At 43.0% G+C, this 13174-nt stretch overlaps 1 protein-coding gene across 1 annotated transcript in view; it reads left to right on the forward strand.

The window, feature by feature from the left end:
* The first annotated feature begins 1791 nt into the window (after nucleotides 1-1791).
* The window catches only part of TNN (tenascin N), a 35328-nt gene continuing 23945 nt past the window's right edge, over nucleotides 1792-13174 (forward strand). Inside the window, exons 1-3 of the mRNA XM_048861074.2 lie at nucleotides 1792-2222; nucleotides 3265-3636; nucleotides 11082-11345. Coding sequence (XP_048717031.2) covers nucleotides 1808-2222; nucleotides 3265-3636; nucleotides 11082-11345 — 1051 coding nt within the window. The 5' untranslated portion in view covers nucleotides 1792-1807. The remainder of the gene's footprint in view (nucleotides 2223-3264; nucleotides 3637-11081; nucleotides 11346-13174) is intronic.

Consider the following 13174-nt stretch of genomic DNA (forward strand, 5'->3'; position numbering starts at 1 on the left):
CTCTCTCTTAGAAGAGGGACTTCCAGGTCAGGGTGCAGGAACACAGACAGAGCAGTATGTGAAAGTCTTGCCCTATCATTGTCTGCACTGAACTTGTTGTATGGAGAGAACTATTCAGCCTCCCTGATTGTGAGCCTGGTACCTTACACCAGCACTAAATTCACTGTACGATAAATAAAAATATTGTACATTTGTACAGTGCAGTTCCTTCCAAAGGATCCTGTGATATTTTCCAATTAACAAACAGCTATGTAAACTATATGCAGTGAAACCTATGCAAGACACCATCTGTGTTAGAGAGCTTATTCCTTCACTCTCCCACTTCCCTGGTCCTTCTCGCATGAACAGAGAGCAACAATACCCGAAGTCCGAAGGTGCAAACAATTTGATGTTTATTGGGGTGAACTTCCAGCAAGCTTAAATCCAAGTTCCTTTTTCCTTATTTTTGAATCCCAACTTACTTCCTGTTTGCCCCTAATTTTATATAGTAATATTCTTAGCTATACCTTAACCAATCATTCTACTGAAATTTACCTAACCAATCCTAACATATTGTAACATGATTAGCTAACCAATTATATCCCACCACCTTAATTAGTTTACACCCATCAAAATTAATTGTACAGCAGACAGAAACAATCACAGAACCAGACAGAGACCATGCAAATAAGCAATAGCAAAGTGGGAACTATAATGACAAAACAATACAGAAGTGAGGATTTCACAACTACATCTATAAAGACATAAGGGTTTCCCAGCTGTGTCTTTTGATAAGTGAGTTCTTAACAGACAGAAATCTATCAACCTAAATTTCCTTTTACATCTTCTAGGCTCTTCCCTTTCTCTGGAGGTGATAGATCGGATCACCTTCCTAACAGCCCCATATTGACTAGTTTGGAATGTGAGGATGTGACCATACGCTTCCCAGCTTATGGCTGCCTCTGCTGCTTAGCCAAAGGCATTGGCCTAAGAACAGGGCCTCAGACTGTCACAGTGAGAGAAGGCCCTTACAGAGAGTCTTTCTTGCATACCTCTATTACTAGCTAAATGATAAACATATACCTACATTCTTAAAGTATAGGCCTTTACAGGCAGGCCTGAATATCTATATCCTAACAATCTGCATTAGCCAACCTCTTTTCATAAGAGGCTGCCCCAAGATATTATCCTGAATGTTCCGAGAACAATTCTGCTACAGACTTTATTGGAAAATCACCTCTGTTAAGGAGCTGATTTTTGTCACCCTTGAGTGGCTGCCTTAAAGCATGTTTCACTGTATAGCGTTTACTCCATCCACCACTGAAATGCAGCAATCTCTGGGGTGAACTATGTTTAACAGCACACTGCAACAGTGTACAGCAGCTTAATGTAATAAGTGAGGGAAAAATACTATATCCATTTAAACTGCAGGGGAATTGTTAGACCTAATGTCAGGTAGGGCCAACACTTTTACTTGAACTAAAATTGCAACGGGATAGTTAATAATCAGGTTTTAAGTATCATCTGAAAGATATCATCTTGCAGAGCACAGTGCCTGCTAATGATGGGTCAGGACTCTAATTCAGTGCTGACTTATAAGGAAGAGTGGTGCCTACTGAGTCAACACAATTACCATTTTCTGTATCACCCAGATATTCTTTGTATATGTCTTATCCAAATACTGACCAACCTGTCACTGATGAACTTGTGAGCTCACAGCACCAGATAGACCATGGCCTGCTGCGATGCTTTTATGGTAGAATTTTTTTTCATCCTTGAAACCATCTTCACTGTTTTTATAGGATCCTTCCCTCTGACGAATTACAAGATGAGTGTCTGGAGTTGGCTTACTTTCCCTCAGGGGATGTTCCTGTACCTTGCTCTCCAAATAGCTGCTGTTCAGCTCCCCCATGAACCTCACAACTGTACCAGCAATGGTCAGAAAATCTCCTTCAGCCACTCATACAAGATTGATCTACCCAAATCATCCCAGATCAAGGTGGAGGCGGACCCGTTGCCGCTCAAAGACGACAGTCATGTGCTGCTTGCTGCTGGGGATGCGGATGAGGAGGAGGAGCAGAATATCATATTCAGGCACAACATCCGAGTTCAGACACCGAGAGGTGACTGTGAAGCTTTGGGACACATGAAAGATCTGGTGGAAAGGATGGAAAAGATGGAGAAAGAAATGATGGTGCTCAAGGAGGCCTGCAGTGTACAGAGGTGCTGTGGGGGAGTCCAAGGTGTGCATCATACTGTGATTTATTTTTTTGTAGTGTGTTCTCTCTAACTCCAGTAACTTTAATTGTATGTCCCTCTCTGTGCTGTGCTATTCCCTACTGGAAAAGTTCTGGGTAGGCTGGAGCCCAGGTTTCTTGCATTGGAGTATGGAAGTCTGAGGCATATGGAAAGCAGGATTAATGGGATCAATTAGTTTCCGGAGTTTGAGGTGGGGAATTTGGAAGTCTCTGTGTCAGGAACGCCAGAAGTCCATTGAAGCCAATGGAAAGACTCCCACTGACTTCACTGGGCTTTGGGGGGAGCTCAAGTTCCAGAGCTTGGGCTGGAATTCTACTGTTTATGAGGTGATGGAGTGCTTGGTTTGCTGTGCTCCCCAGTGGTGATGGGCAGGGGTAGGGGTGATTTCAAGTGTCCTCACAGTGGCAAGGAGCTCAGACTCAGCAGCGGGGTGTGGAATTCTGGGGTTTCTGGAAGAGTTTGGGCTTGGATTAGACTCCTGCATTTCCAAGATAACTTGATTTCCTGATCTTGAGGAAGTCAAACTCTGGAATCTCCAAGGTGGGGTAGGGGTCAGGTTCCTGGGCTTGGCGGGGAAAGCTGAAGTTCCCAAAATGTGCTAACATGTGTCTTTCAGCTTTGAGAGGAATTCTGGAGTGTCTGAGAAGTCAGGGCATGGAGTTCTTGAGTTTGTGAGAGGGGACATTCTGGAATTCCACAACAGCAGGAGGCGTGATTGTAGCATTCCTAGGTTTTTTGTTTTGTTTCCAGTCCCAGGATTTTTCATCTTAAAGGAAAATGTTGAATTTGTTTGTTTTTCTTTGGTAGGTAACTGTCTAAAACAAAGAAGAATGCCCAGGTGATGGTCTCATATAACCCTAGTGGGTGCAGTTATAATCAGTCCATTTAGTTTCTCTTTCCTACCAGTGGTTTTGAATAGACCTTCTCTATATCGGTCTACGGCTCTATTTCTAATGCTGTTTTGTCTGCCTCTTTCTCTCCTGCATGCTACCTGCTGATGTCGGCTCTGGGTCCCTAACTGGTCAGGTGTCTCGAATTGCAGTGGCCATGGAACTTTCATCCAAGAGATCTGTGGATGTGACTGTGATGAAGGCTGGGAGGGCAGCGATTGCTCCCGCCCCAGCTGCCCCAACAATTGCAATGGCAATGGACGCTGTGTTGATGGCAAATGCATCTGCAGCAAACCCTACGTTGGTGAAGACTGCAGTCAGCGGCTGTGCCCTATGAACTGCAGTGGCAATGGGATCTGCAACAATGGTGTGTGCCAATGCTATGAGAAGTTCATTCGAGATGACTGCAGCGAGAAGAGATGCCCCAATGACTGCAGCGGCAACGGTTTCTGTGACAGCGGCGAGTGCTACTGCCACGATGGTTTCATTGGGCTTGACTGCTCCCAGGGTAAGAATCACCTTCCTTTTATTCCTTCCCTCTGTCTTTTATCCCGAAGTGTCCCCTATATCCCCCTTCCTTCCTGCCCACTGTGGCATATGTTTGGTTCCTTCTGCAGCTAACCCCACCCAACATCCATTAGCTGGAGAGGATGCTATCCCCACCCCCATAGCCAAAGGCTGGATATGGAGGCCTATAGCCAAAGAGGGATGCTAACCAAGCCCATAGATCGGTCCTGGGAATAAAGGCAAGGGAGTCAGCCAGGTCTGCCTGCCTGCTGCAGTCTGCAGTTGTTGTAAGTAAGCCAGAGGATTCAGTACAAGCTGTGACCTATGGTACATGAAAACCTTCAATAATCTACTCTGGGCTGAGGCAGTTGGGAATTTAGGATTAGAAGGCACCTTGTAGGTCATAAAGTCCAGTCTCCTGCTGTCTCAGGCAATGTCATCATATAATCTTGTTCATAAACTGATCAAGCTCCATCTTAAATCTAGCTAGGTTGTTTGCTCCCACTGCTGCTGTTGGAAACTCCCCTTTGAGAAGCTATTTCTTGTCCTGTATCTGCACAAGGCAGTGGGGGCTGACTGATTAGACCTGAGTGAGCTGACCCTGCTCTCTCTCCAGAGATTCCAACTGGACTGGGCCAGAAGCAGAACCTCCTTAGTTTAAAGACACTATCAGTGAGGCTACTTGCTGCAGGATTTCTGCTGAAGCCCTTGTGTAGCTGTACTTAAGACTCAGTGCATGGCCTTGCTCTTTGGGTCATTAACCTTAGCCTGCATTTGTCTGCTTTTACACAGAATGACAAAGCTGAAAACCGTGATCATAATCCCCTTCCTTGTGCTGGTCTGCCTTTGCTGGAGGGTGTCTACTAGGGAAGGTTTTATGTTGCTGTTGTTTCTCCACATGTATCTATTAAGTTGAATCTATAGTCTGAGATTTTCAAAGGGGCCTAAGGGAGTTATGTGCCCCAATCCTATTGACTTTCAGGAGGAGTTGGGCACCTCATTCCAATAGGTCTCCTCTGAAATCTCAGCCTCAGTCTCATTCAAGGTCTTTTAGCATAAAAAGTGCCCTAGGAGCCCTAGTCAAATAGTGAGTGGATCCTGTTCTGGACAACCAACTCAACCCCAGCTGCCAGTCTGAGGGCTTGCTACCATTACTACTTCCCATCCTTGAAAAGCCTTAATGCCCATAAAAATGGCTCAATGGTCTAGTCATCCAGTTTGAAATGTCTTTTAAATCCCTATAACTGCAAGTTCATATCCCAGCCATGTCAACTCAGCCCTTCAACCTTCTGAGGCAGGTGAATTGAGTACAGGCAGATTATTGTAAGTGAAATACCTTATAAATCAAGATCCCCTGTGCTCTGAATCAGCATTAAAGCTCTGAACTTGCTCCTCAAAACCTACATTTGCTCACTGGTTCACCTTGTTTAGAAAAAGTGCTAGAGACAAAATTCTCCCCCTATACCAAAGCTCTTAACCCACACCTCACCCGAGTCAACCCCCAGTCTTTCTTTCCAGGTTTTCTGTTTGCCTCTCTGTCTATGATCATTCTGTTCTGTCCACAGAAATGAGCAAGGAGTGCATGCTGTCAGAGGGGCAGCCAGGTCTGTGAGGGTGGCAGCCAGAATTGTCTCTGGTCTCCCAAGGGGGTTCTGGCCCTGCCTCCCGAAGAGAAGGGTCTGAGTGCAACCTAGCTTCTTCCTCCCCGCGCTGTTCTTGCTGCTGTTGCTCCAGTAGTAGGGTGGACAAGTTATAAAATTAATACACATTATAGAATTCATTTTGTATTGTAACTTACGACTTTTTTTCCTTTTTGTGACCTTGCTGATCTACTTTTCCTAAATCCTGTGTGAAACAGTTTATATTTCTGCAGCATCCGCCAAGCTCTCCTCTTCCAATGTCATTAAACTGGCTTTCATGTTCTGAGAAAGAGACTTCTGGATCCTGAAGGATTACTACCGACTGCTGCGGTGGTACAGTTTCACTGATGTTTACATCTCTTTGCATACAACAAGACACATTTAATAATTTGTTGTCATTATTACTGGCATATCTGAGCAACTAGCACGTATCTACTCCCTAAAGTGCAGAATTATTTGCACTCATTAATTTTTACAATTCATTTATGATCCATAAGGAGCTATGGAGGGAACTAGATATTAAACCTCAGATACTGACTTGTTTCAGAGGAACAGCCATGTTAGTCTGTATTCGCAAAAAGAAAAGGAGTTCTTGTGGCACCTTAGAGACTAACCAATTTATTTGAGCATGAGCTTTCGTGAGCTACAGCTCACTTCATCTGAAGTGAGCTGTAGCTCACGAAAGCTCATGCTCAAATAAATTGGTTAGTCTCTAAGGTGCCACAAGAACTCCTTTTCTTTATACTGACTTGTGTTCTTTTTTAACATCACCTCATCACTCTATAGAGCACTTTGGGATACCTTAAATAAACGTGGCACCTGATTAAAACCAAATTTTTCTATCAAGTTATTGCCTTTGCTTGAAAATCATTGTGTTGGAGCAGAAGCAATAGGAATGGTGGAAAGTGGAGGGGGTTTTAAAGTATGAGAAGCTGAGACTCTCCAATGGGGCCAGGATTCCTAACAGGCAGATATGTGAGCTTTCAACCCAGCAGTGAATTTAGAAACATGTTCCTGGTTTCCCGCTTGCTTAGGCCATAGGGCTTTAATCTATTTCCTGAGAAGCAACTGGCTAATGGAGAAAGATTTATAATAGTAATTAGAACACAAGATGGACTCTTGGCATCTAATCATCCAAACCCCATCTGTCCTCATACTTCCCTCAGCAATTAGTATTGTTTATGCAAAGAATCCTTTCACTCCATACAGTGCAAGTTTGTTCGTTACCAAAGAGGAGGAAAGAAGGAGGATTTTCAGTGGTTTCTATGTGTCCAAAATGTAGCATTTGTTTACCTTTGTTTTCATCATGCCATTTCCCTGGACAAATGACTGCAATTTATTGATCAGGCCCCAGAAGGGCTTTGGTTTGTCACATCTGCCTGGGTGAATGGCTCTAGCTGATCTCAGAATTTGTATTGTTTCTGGATGAGATGGCAGGCGACCTCTGTGTCAACACATCATCAAAACATGCCGCTGATGATGTAGAACTGAAAAGCCAGGAAGAAGAAATAGTGACAGCTTGTTGATATTGCAGTCACCTGGGTCACTATTCCATGCAATTGGCTAATAGACAACTTTGTTTTTCTGTGCTGGGCCCTTCACTTTAAAGGGTGCAGATAGTGCCTGCTCCATCCAAACTGCACTTACATACAGAACAAGATCTGTCCTGTGTGTTTGGGGTTATTTTACCACAAGTAAACCCAAATCCCATGTATGTTCCAAGGCAATGAAGGGCCATATTCTGCCCTTGCGTTACATAGCTTCAACTAAAGGCAATGGGAACTGTGTACGCACCTCTAAGGATGGACTTTGGCTAGAGCTGTGGATGAAGTGAGGAGAGATTGCTGGGAAAAAAGCCCAATTAGTTTCAAGAGAGAGCCTTTCCCAGTAGGACAAATTACACTACCATCATGTTTAGTGGCTTCATGATTGCTGAAGCAATGTATCTTTTGACCAAATGGGTAAGATGTTATTCCCATCAGAAGGGCTAGGGTGTACACTGGATTTGTCAATATCTGTTTTCTGCAGGGATCAAACTTTCTTTAGTTTTCTTCACTACTGTGGTGCTCTCCTCAGGGCACGCACAGCCGTAAACCACTGTGTTACTTCTCTGCCTCAGTAAGAGAGAGCTTTGCTGGAACTTAGACTGTGTATCAGCTCCCTGCCATGTCTGCCTGTCTGTTTCACCAGCAAACTCCCTGACACTCTGCTAATCTTAACCTTGCCTTGCAGGTAACAATCAGTGAACCTCATTTCCTGAATTCCCCAGAGACATCTCTGCAGTGTCCAGTCCCTCTCACTGAGCACTCACAAAAATTATTAAGTTTGCTGCCTCCAAAGAGACAAAGCACACACCAGCCTGTTTAATTGAGGACTCACACTTAATTCAATATAGAAGCACTGAGATGGTTTTGTAATAAAATAAGGGTAAGTTTACTAATAAAAAGGACAGAGGTTTAAGTGATACTAAGCAAGAGAAAAAGAGACAGGTCTGGTGACAAACCAAACCATACATGCTTTCTAGTGACTAAACTTAATTCTAGCAAGTTATAGTCTTTGCCTAAATAGGTTTCTCACTTCTGAGTTACCAGCAGCTCCTGCCCTTCAAGCCAGGAGGATCCATTTTTTACAGACACCGAGGTTTCTGTTCTTTGTTCCTTAAGTGATGGCTCCTCTGCCAGTAATCAAGCCAGTCAGCCAGGAAAATCCACATTTCTTTGTCTAGGGCAGGCTGGATTTATGCATTGCTTCTGAAACACATTTTAAGAACATATTTCCAGCACACACATGTAATTCTTTATGCACAACCCATACATACATCACACAATGATATTAATGACCAGTATATCACCAGCTTTCTGCGAGTTCTGATGATTTTGCAGAAGGAAAGAAAACTATCTCCTTATCCCTGAATTATTTCAAAGGCCCAAATAATCCCTGAAATTAGTGCACGTGACTTCTTCATTCCTGAAGATGTAAACTGACTTCCGTAGTGTGACAATCAGGGTCCAGATACCCCAGAGGGCCTGAACCCCAAATAATAAGCAATTGAATCAACTAGTTGTACACATTATTACGGCACTATAAGAAGTGTATCAAGTAACACCATTTTTTTTTTTTTTTTGGTGCCAATGTGAGCTTAAGAAGATAGTGGGAAGAAGCCAGGAAAATACTGTATTAGATGCAGCAAGCAGTATTTATGGCAGTTAGCAATAAGCTACTTGGCGGGGAGAGAGAGGCAAGAAGATCATATGATTGGGAACCACAGCTCTGGTTAGTCTAAACTGTGTTTAACAAATTTTTGCTTGGTCAATGTAGACCAGACTGACTGTAACGCATCTTAAACTAACAATAAAGTAACTTTAACAGTGAAGATCTAAAGGTTGGTTTAGTACAATAAAATAAACCCTTAAAACCAGCACACAAATCCATTGGAATAAACTGTAACACTTGTTTCCCAGCAGAGGAATAGGAACTGAGACAATCTTGTTTTGTGATGGGCCAACCGCAGCAGATGCAGAAGTTCAGTTCGGTCGCTGAAAGTTCAGCTGTTGCTTATCTGAGCTTATGTGTTATGGAAATCTGAGCAGATGTTCACTATTTCCTGGTTTTTTGCTGTGATATGGAATAGCACCAATAAATACCCTGGAGGTATTTCTGCTTTTACTCCTGGACAAAATCAGGGAGTTCCAAGACGTGAAATGTAAAAATAAAAAGCCCTACATATATTAAAAAGTTAATCCAGCTTTTTTGATAGTAGAAAAATCATTGGGTGTTTGATTCAAGTTTTGGGAAAGGTTCAAAAAGGTTTGGGGTAAAATTGACAAAAGTGCCTACGTGACTTAGGAGCCTAAGTCTTATTGAATTGACTTAGTGCCTAAGTCATTCTTAAAAGTGGAACTTAGGCTCCTCAGTAGCATAAGCTCTTCTGAAAAGTTTATGCCAGCCTTATTTTATCTGAACTGGTGGTTTCTTCCTCGTTCCTTGGAAAGGAACTGATAGTATCCCCTTAATATCTACTGTGTAAAATAGAATGTACAGTTATAAAGAAGAGTCTATATAAATTTACTATCTGAAAAGCATGAGAATGGTTAGTTTTTTGAATCCTTCAGAAAGGTATAAAAATATACTGTGCAAAACTTGAGTTAATTAAGGCTGGAGCCTGTTGAGCATCTGTCACCATTATTTGCTATCACTTATCACTTTCTGTAAATTTAGTGGCATTGGGTGTCCTTATCGTGTAAACTGACTGTCAAAGAGCAAGTGTGGGATTTACTCAGCTCAAGATGTGATAGAACTCAAACTCAAACTGTTACTGAGAAGGTTCTCTTTGATCGGAGGTTCATCAAATATTGAGCAGGATTTCTGCAGAAACTGAAGGCACAGGGTCTGTGCCCAATGGATAGAGAATTGTTATTGATGGAAGGGGAGCAGGAGGCCCAAAAATATTGACTCCATGAAACAACCAAACTAGAGATTCTGGATTTTTATTTCTTTCATGCATATTACACATACATGCATTCCAACATACTCATTTATATATTTATATATATACGTGTAGTCTGGTGCACTTGTTCTTTCTCTCTCATACGTGGACTTTCTCTTTCATGCTCCCTCGCATCTGAACTTCTCTCTACAACCTTGAAATCACTTTTCCAGTAAGCAGTTAGTTCCTGCAGTAGCCGCCTGTGACTGTCTTTCACTGTGTGACTGACAGCTGTAACTCATCCCTGTGTTTGGCCTCCTTCCAGCAGTAGCAGTGAAAGTCAGTGCATTGAAAGTGCCTGGCTTACCTTCAGAACTGCAGTTTCGGCATTTGTAAGTGTCTGAGCAATTGTAGAGTGAGGAGAGTTCTGTTGTATAGCTGCTGTGATAGCTCGGTAGTCTTTCTGAGGTTCAGGACCGAATGTTGTGAGAAGCGTTAAGGCCCGTTTTTGCTGCCACTCAAATTCTGTGATGAAGTCATTCCCCAGCTGTAGTTGAACTTTGCAGTACTATTACAGAGTTACTGCTTTGGGTGCCAATGAAAATATAGGCCACGAATTACAACACCAGAGCACTGGCTTTAGAGGATAACCTGCTACCAGCTATCTCCAGTGTAGAACATTGAGATGTGCTGCCCTTCCTAGAGTTCTGTTCCTGCCCCCAGATCTCCAGGACAGTCTTTATCTTCCTGGGTCTATATGTCTGACAAGCCTCTTTGACTAGGCAATTAGAGGGTCCTGCACTTATTCTGGATCTTGTAACGTCAGTACAGAATTATTTAATGCCACAGAACAAGAATGATATAATGGTAACTGCACTCATCCAGCCAAGCAAGGAGGAGCCTCTTTCCTTGACAGGTTTCAGAGTAGCAGCTGTGTTAGTCTGTATTCGCAAAAAGAAAAGGAGAACTTGTGGCACCTAGGTACCTAGGCACTTGTACTAGATACTTGTGGCACCTAGGCACACTTGGTACCATGGGTGACACTGAGAGTGTTAAGGAAGTTGTTTCTTGGCATTCTTTTGATGCTTGACATGTCCATGGTGCTAAGTATATCCCATTTATTGCAACGTTGAGTGTTCTCAATTCCCATTGTCCACTGCAACTATACCTCTTTGTGGATAAGCAGAGGACTTCATCCTCCAGCGCTGTCTTTGTAGTCCTGTTCACCAGCTGTTCATTCATTGTACCAATGCAAAATATGGGCCTGATCCAAACCCCATTGAAGTCAATGGAAAAACTCTCATGGACTTCAGTGGACTTTGGACCATGCCCCAAGATGAGATATCAGTCTTATAATTTCTTCTCCTTTTTTTCCTGTAGTCATTGCTCCTCAGAATGTGCAGCTGCTGTCGACCACAGAAGATTCTTTGACCTTCAGCTGGGATCAGGTGCTCGACGTGGATTATTACCTCCTCAGCTATTATCCGATAGGGCATGAGGCCTCCGCAGTACAAGTCAGAGTGCCCAAAGGACAGCTCAGCTATGAGATCCCGGGCCTTCATCCTAGCACAAAGTATCAGATCACACTTCGTTATGTGAAGAAGGGGATTTCCAGTAACCCAGAACACCTACAAGCAAGGACAGGTGGGAGCACTAGAAAGTCCCTTTCCTCCAACAAAGGATTCGCTGGTCTTCAAAGTCAGGTTCAAACTATAGGGGGAGCAAACTGCTAGGCTTTGGGCGTGTATGGCACTTCACATGACTTCCTGTCTGAGCTTTTGGAAAGGCCCATTCTCTAAGCCTTTCTTCTCCCATTTAAAGATGCCAAAATTTCCCTTCCCCCCTAAAATCCCAGCCATTGTTCTCTGCTTCTGAATTCAAGGGAGTTCACAATGCTAGGGCCAGTTTACTCTCTGACTCCAGGAAGCAGGAATGTTTCACTGTCACGCTGTCTGGAGTGGCTCACGACTGTGAGTGCCTACCTCAGGGCAGACATCCCAAATTGGTGGTATGTTCTATAATTAGATTTTACTGACCTAGTAACAAACGTGAACTCCTGGATCACTGTAACAGTCTTACCAAGGAGTCACAGACAGTCCCCTTAGACTGTCCAGTCTATTTTGCCACCCAGGAAATCCGGATTTGGTGATAAATGGTCACTTACACCAAAACTCACAGAATGTTCAGTTTGCTCCCAGTCCCAAGAGACCAGTCTCTTATCCCAGATCAATTTGCATCTTAGATCTCACGTCAAAGACAATGCCTGTAGCTAATCCTGTAATAAATTATCTGAAGTTTTATTAACTAGGAAAAAGAAATGAGAGAATTATTTACAGGTTAAAGTAAGCAAACATACACGCAAATGTGTTACTATCTATGGTTCCTAAAGATGACAGAGATGTAGTAATCTGTCAATTCAATGTGTCTTTCAGGGTAGACCCAGGGGTAACCCCTGGGGATCTCTGCCTTAGTTTAGTATCTTTGGCCCTGTGAAAGTTCAAACAGCAAAGAAGGAACAATTTTCTTGTGACCCTGTTTTATATTTTACATTTCGCCTTATAGTCCATGAGACGAGCTCCCTTGCACATGGCATTTCCAAGGTGTGATAGGGCCATTTACCAATCCTTTGTATTGTGATATTCATTAATGGCCGGTTTAATCTTGAGGATTTCTGTGCCTGGGTTCACAAGTTCAGAGCAAACATTTTCAAAGTTATAAAGTGAAACAGACATATTTTCTGATAGCATGGAATACTGATATTACAAGTTTCAGAGTAGCAGCCGTGTTAGTCTGTATTCGCAAAAAGAAAAGGAGTACTTGTGGCATCTTAGAGACTAACCAATTTATTTGAGCATAAGCTTTCATGAGCTACAGCTCACTTCATCGGATGCATATTACAAGTATGATTAATGCATGCAGCAATTTACAAGCTTTCCGTAGAGTCTAAACACTCAATACATTCTTATAAGGCTGCAACCTATTTTAACAAAATGAACGTAAGATGAGCTGATCTGGTTTCCAGCTATGAGTTTGTCAGCTCTTAACTAACACTTATGACCTTGGCCAGATCTGGCACTTGGTTTACCACCGTCACAGACACATCTCCCCCTCACTCTCCCTCCAGTCTTCTGTCACCTTCATTGTCTTCCTGTCAATCTCAAATGCCCTGCTGGCCTTCAGAATTCTCCATGGACTCTTTCCACCTGACCCCTCAGAACTTATATTGACCTATAACCCTGCCCGCTCTCTCCACTCCACCAATCTCTGCCTGAGCGATCTTGCCTCATATATACTTCCTCACTCCACTCTTTAGATCTTAGCCTTCTCTCTGCTCCTTCTCTGCAGTTGGAGGTAGAGGAATTTGTTTTTTAATTTGTGCCATCCTCTCTCCAAGAAATTGCAGCTCCTTACTCTCCGAGAACCATCCATTTGAATGGACACAGAAGGGTTTCAAAGAAGGAGAATGTAATTAC

Source organism: Caretta caretta, chromosome 8, assembly GCF_965140235.1.
Source record: "Caretta caretta isolate rCarCar2 chromosome 8, rCarCar1.hap1, whole genome shotgun sequence".
In the NCBI taxonomy this organism is placed as follows: Eukaryota; Metazoa; Chordata; order Testudines; family Cheloniidae; genus Caretta; species Caretta caretta.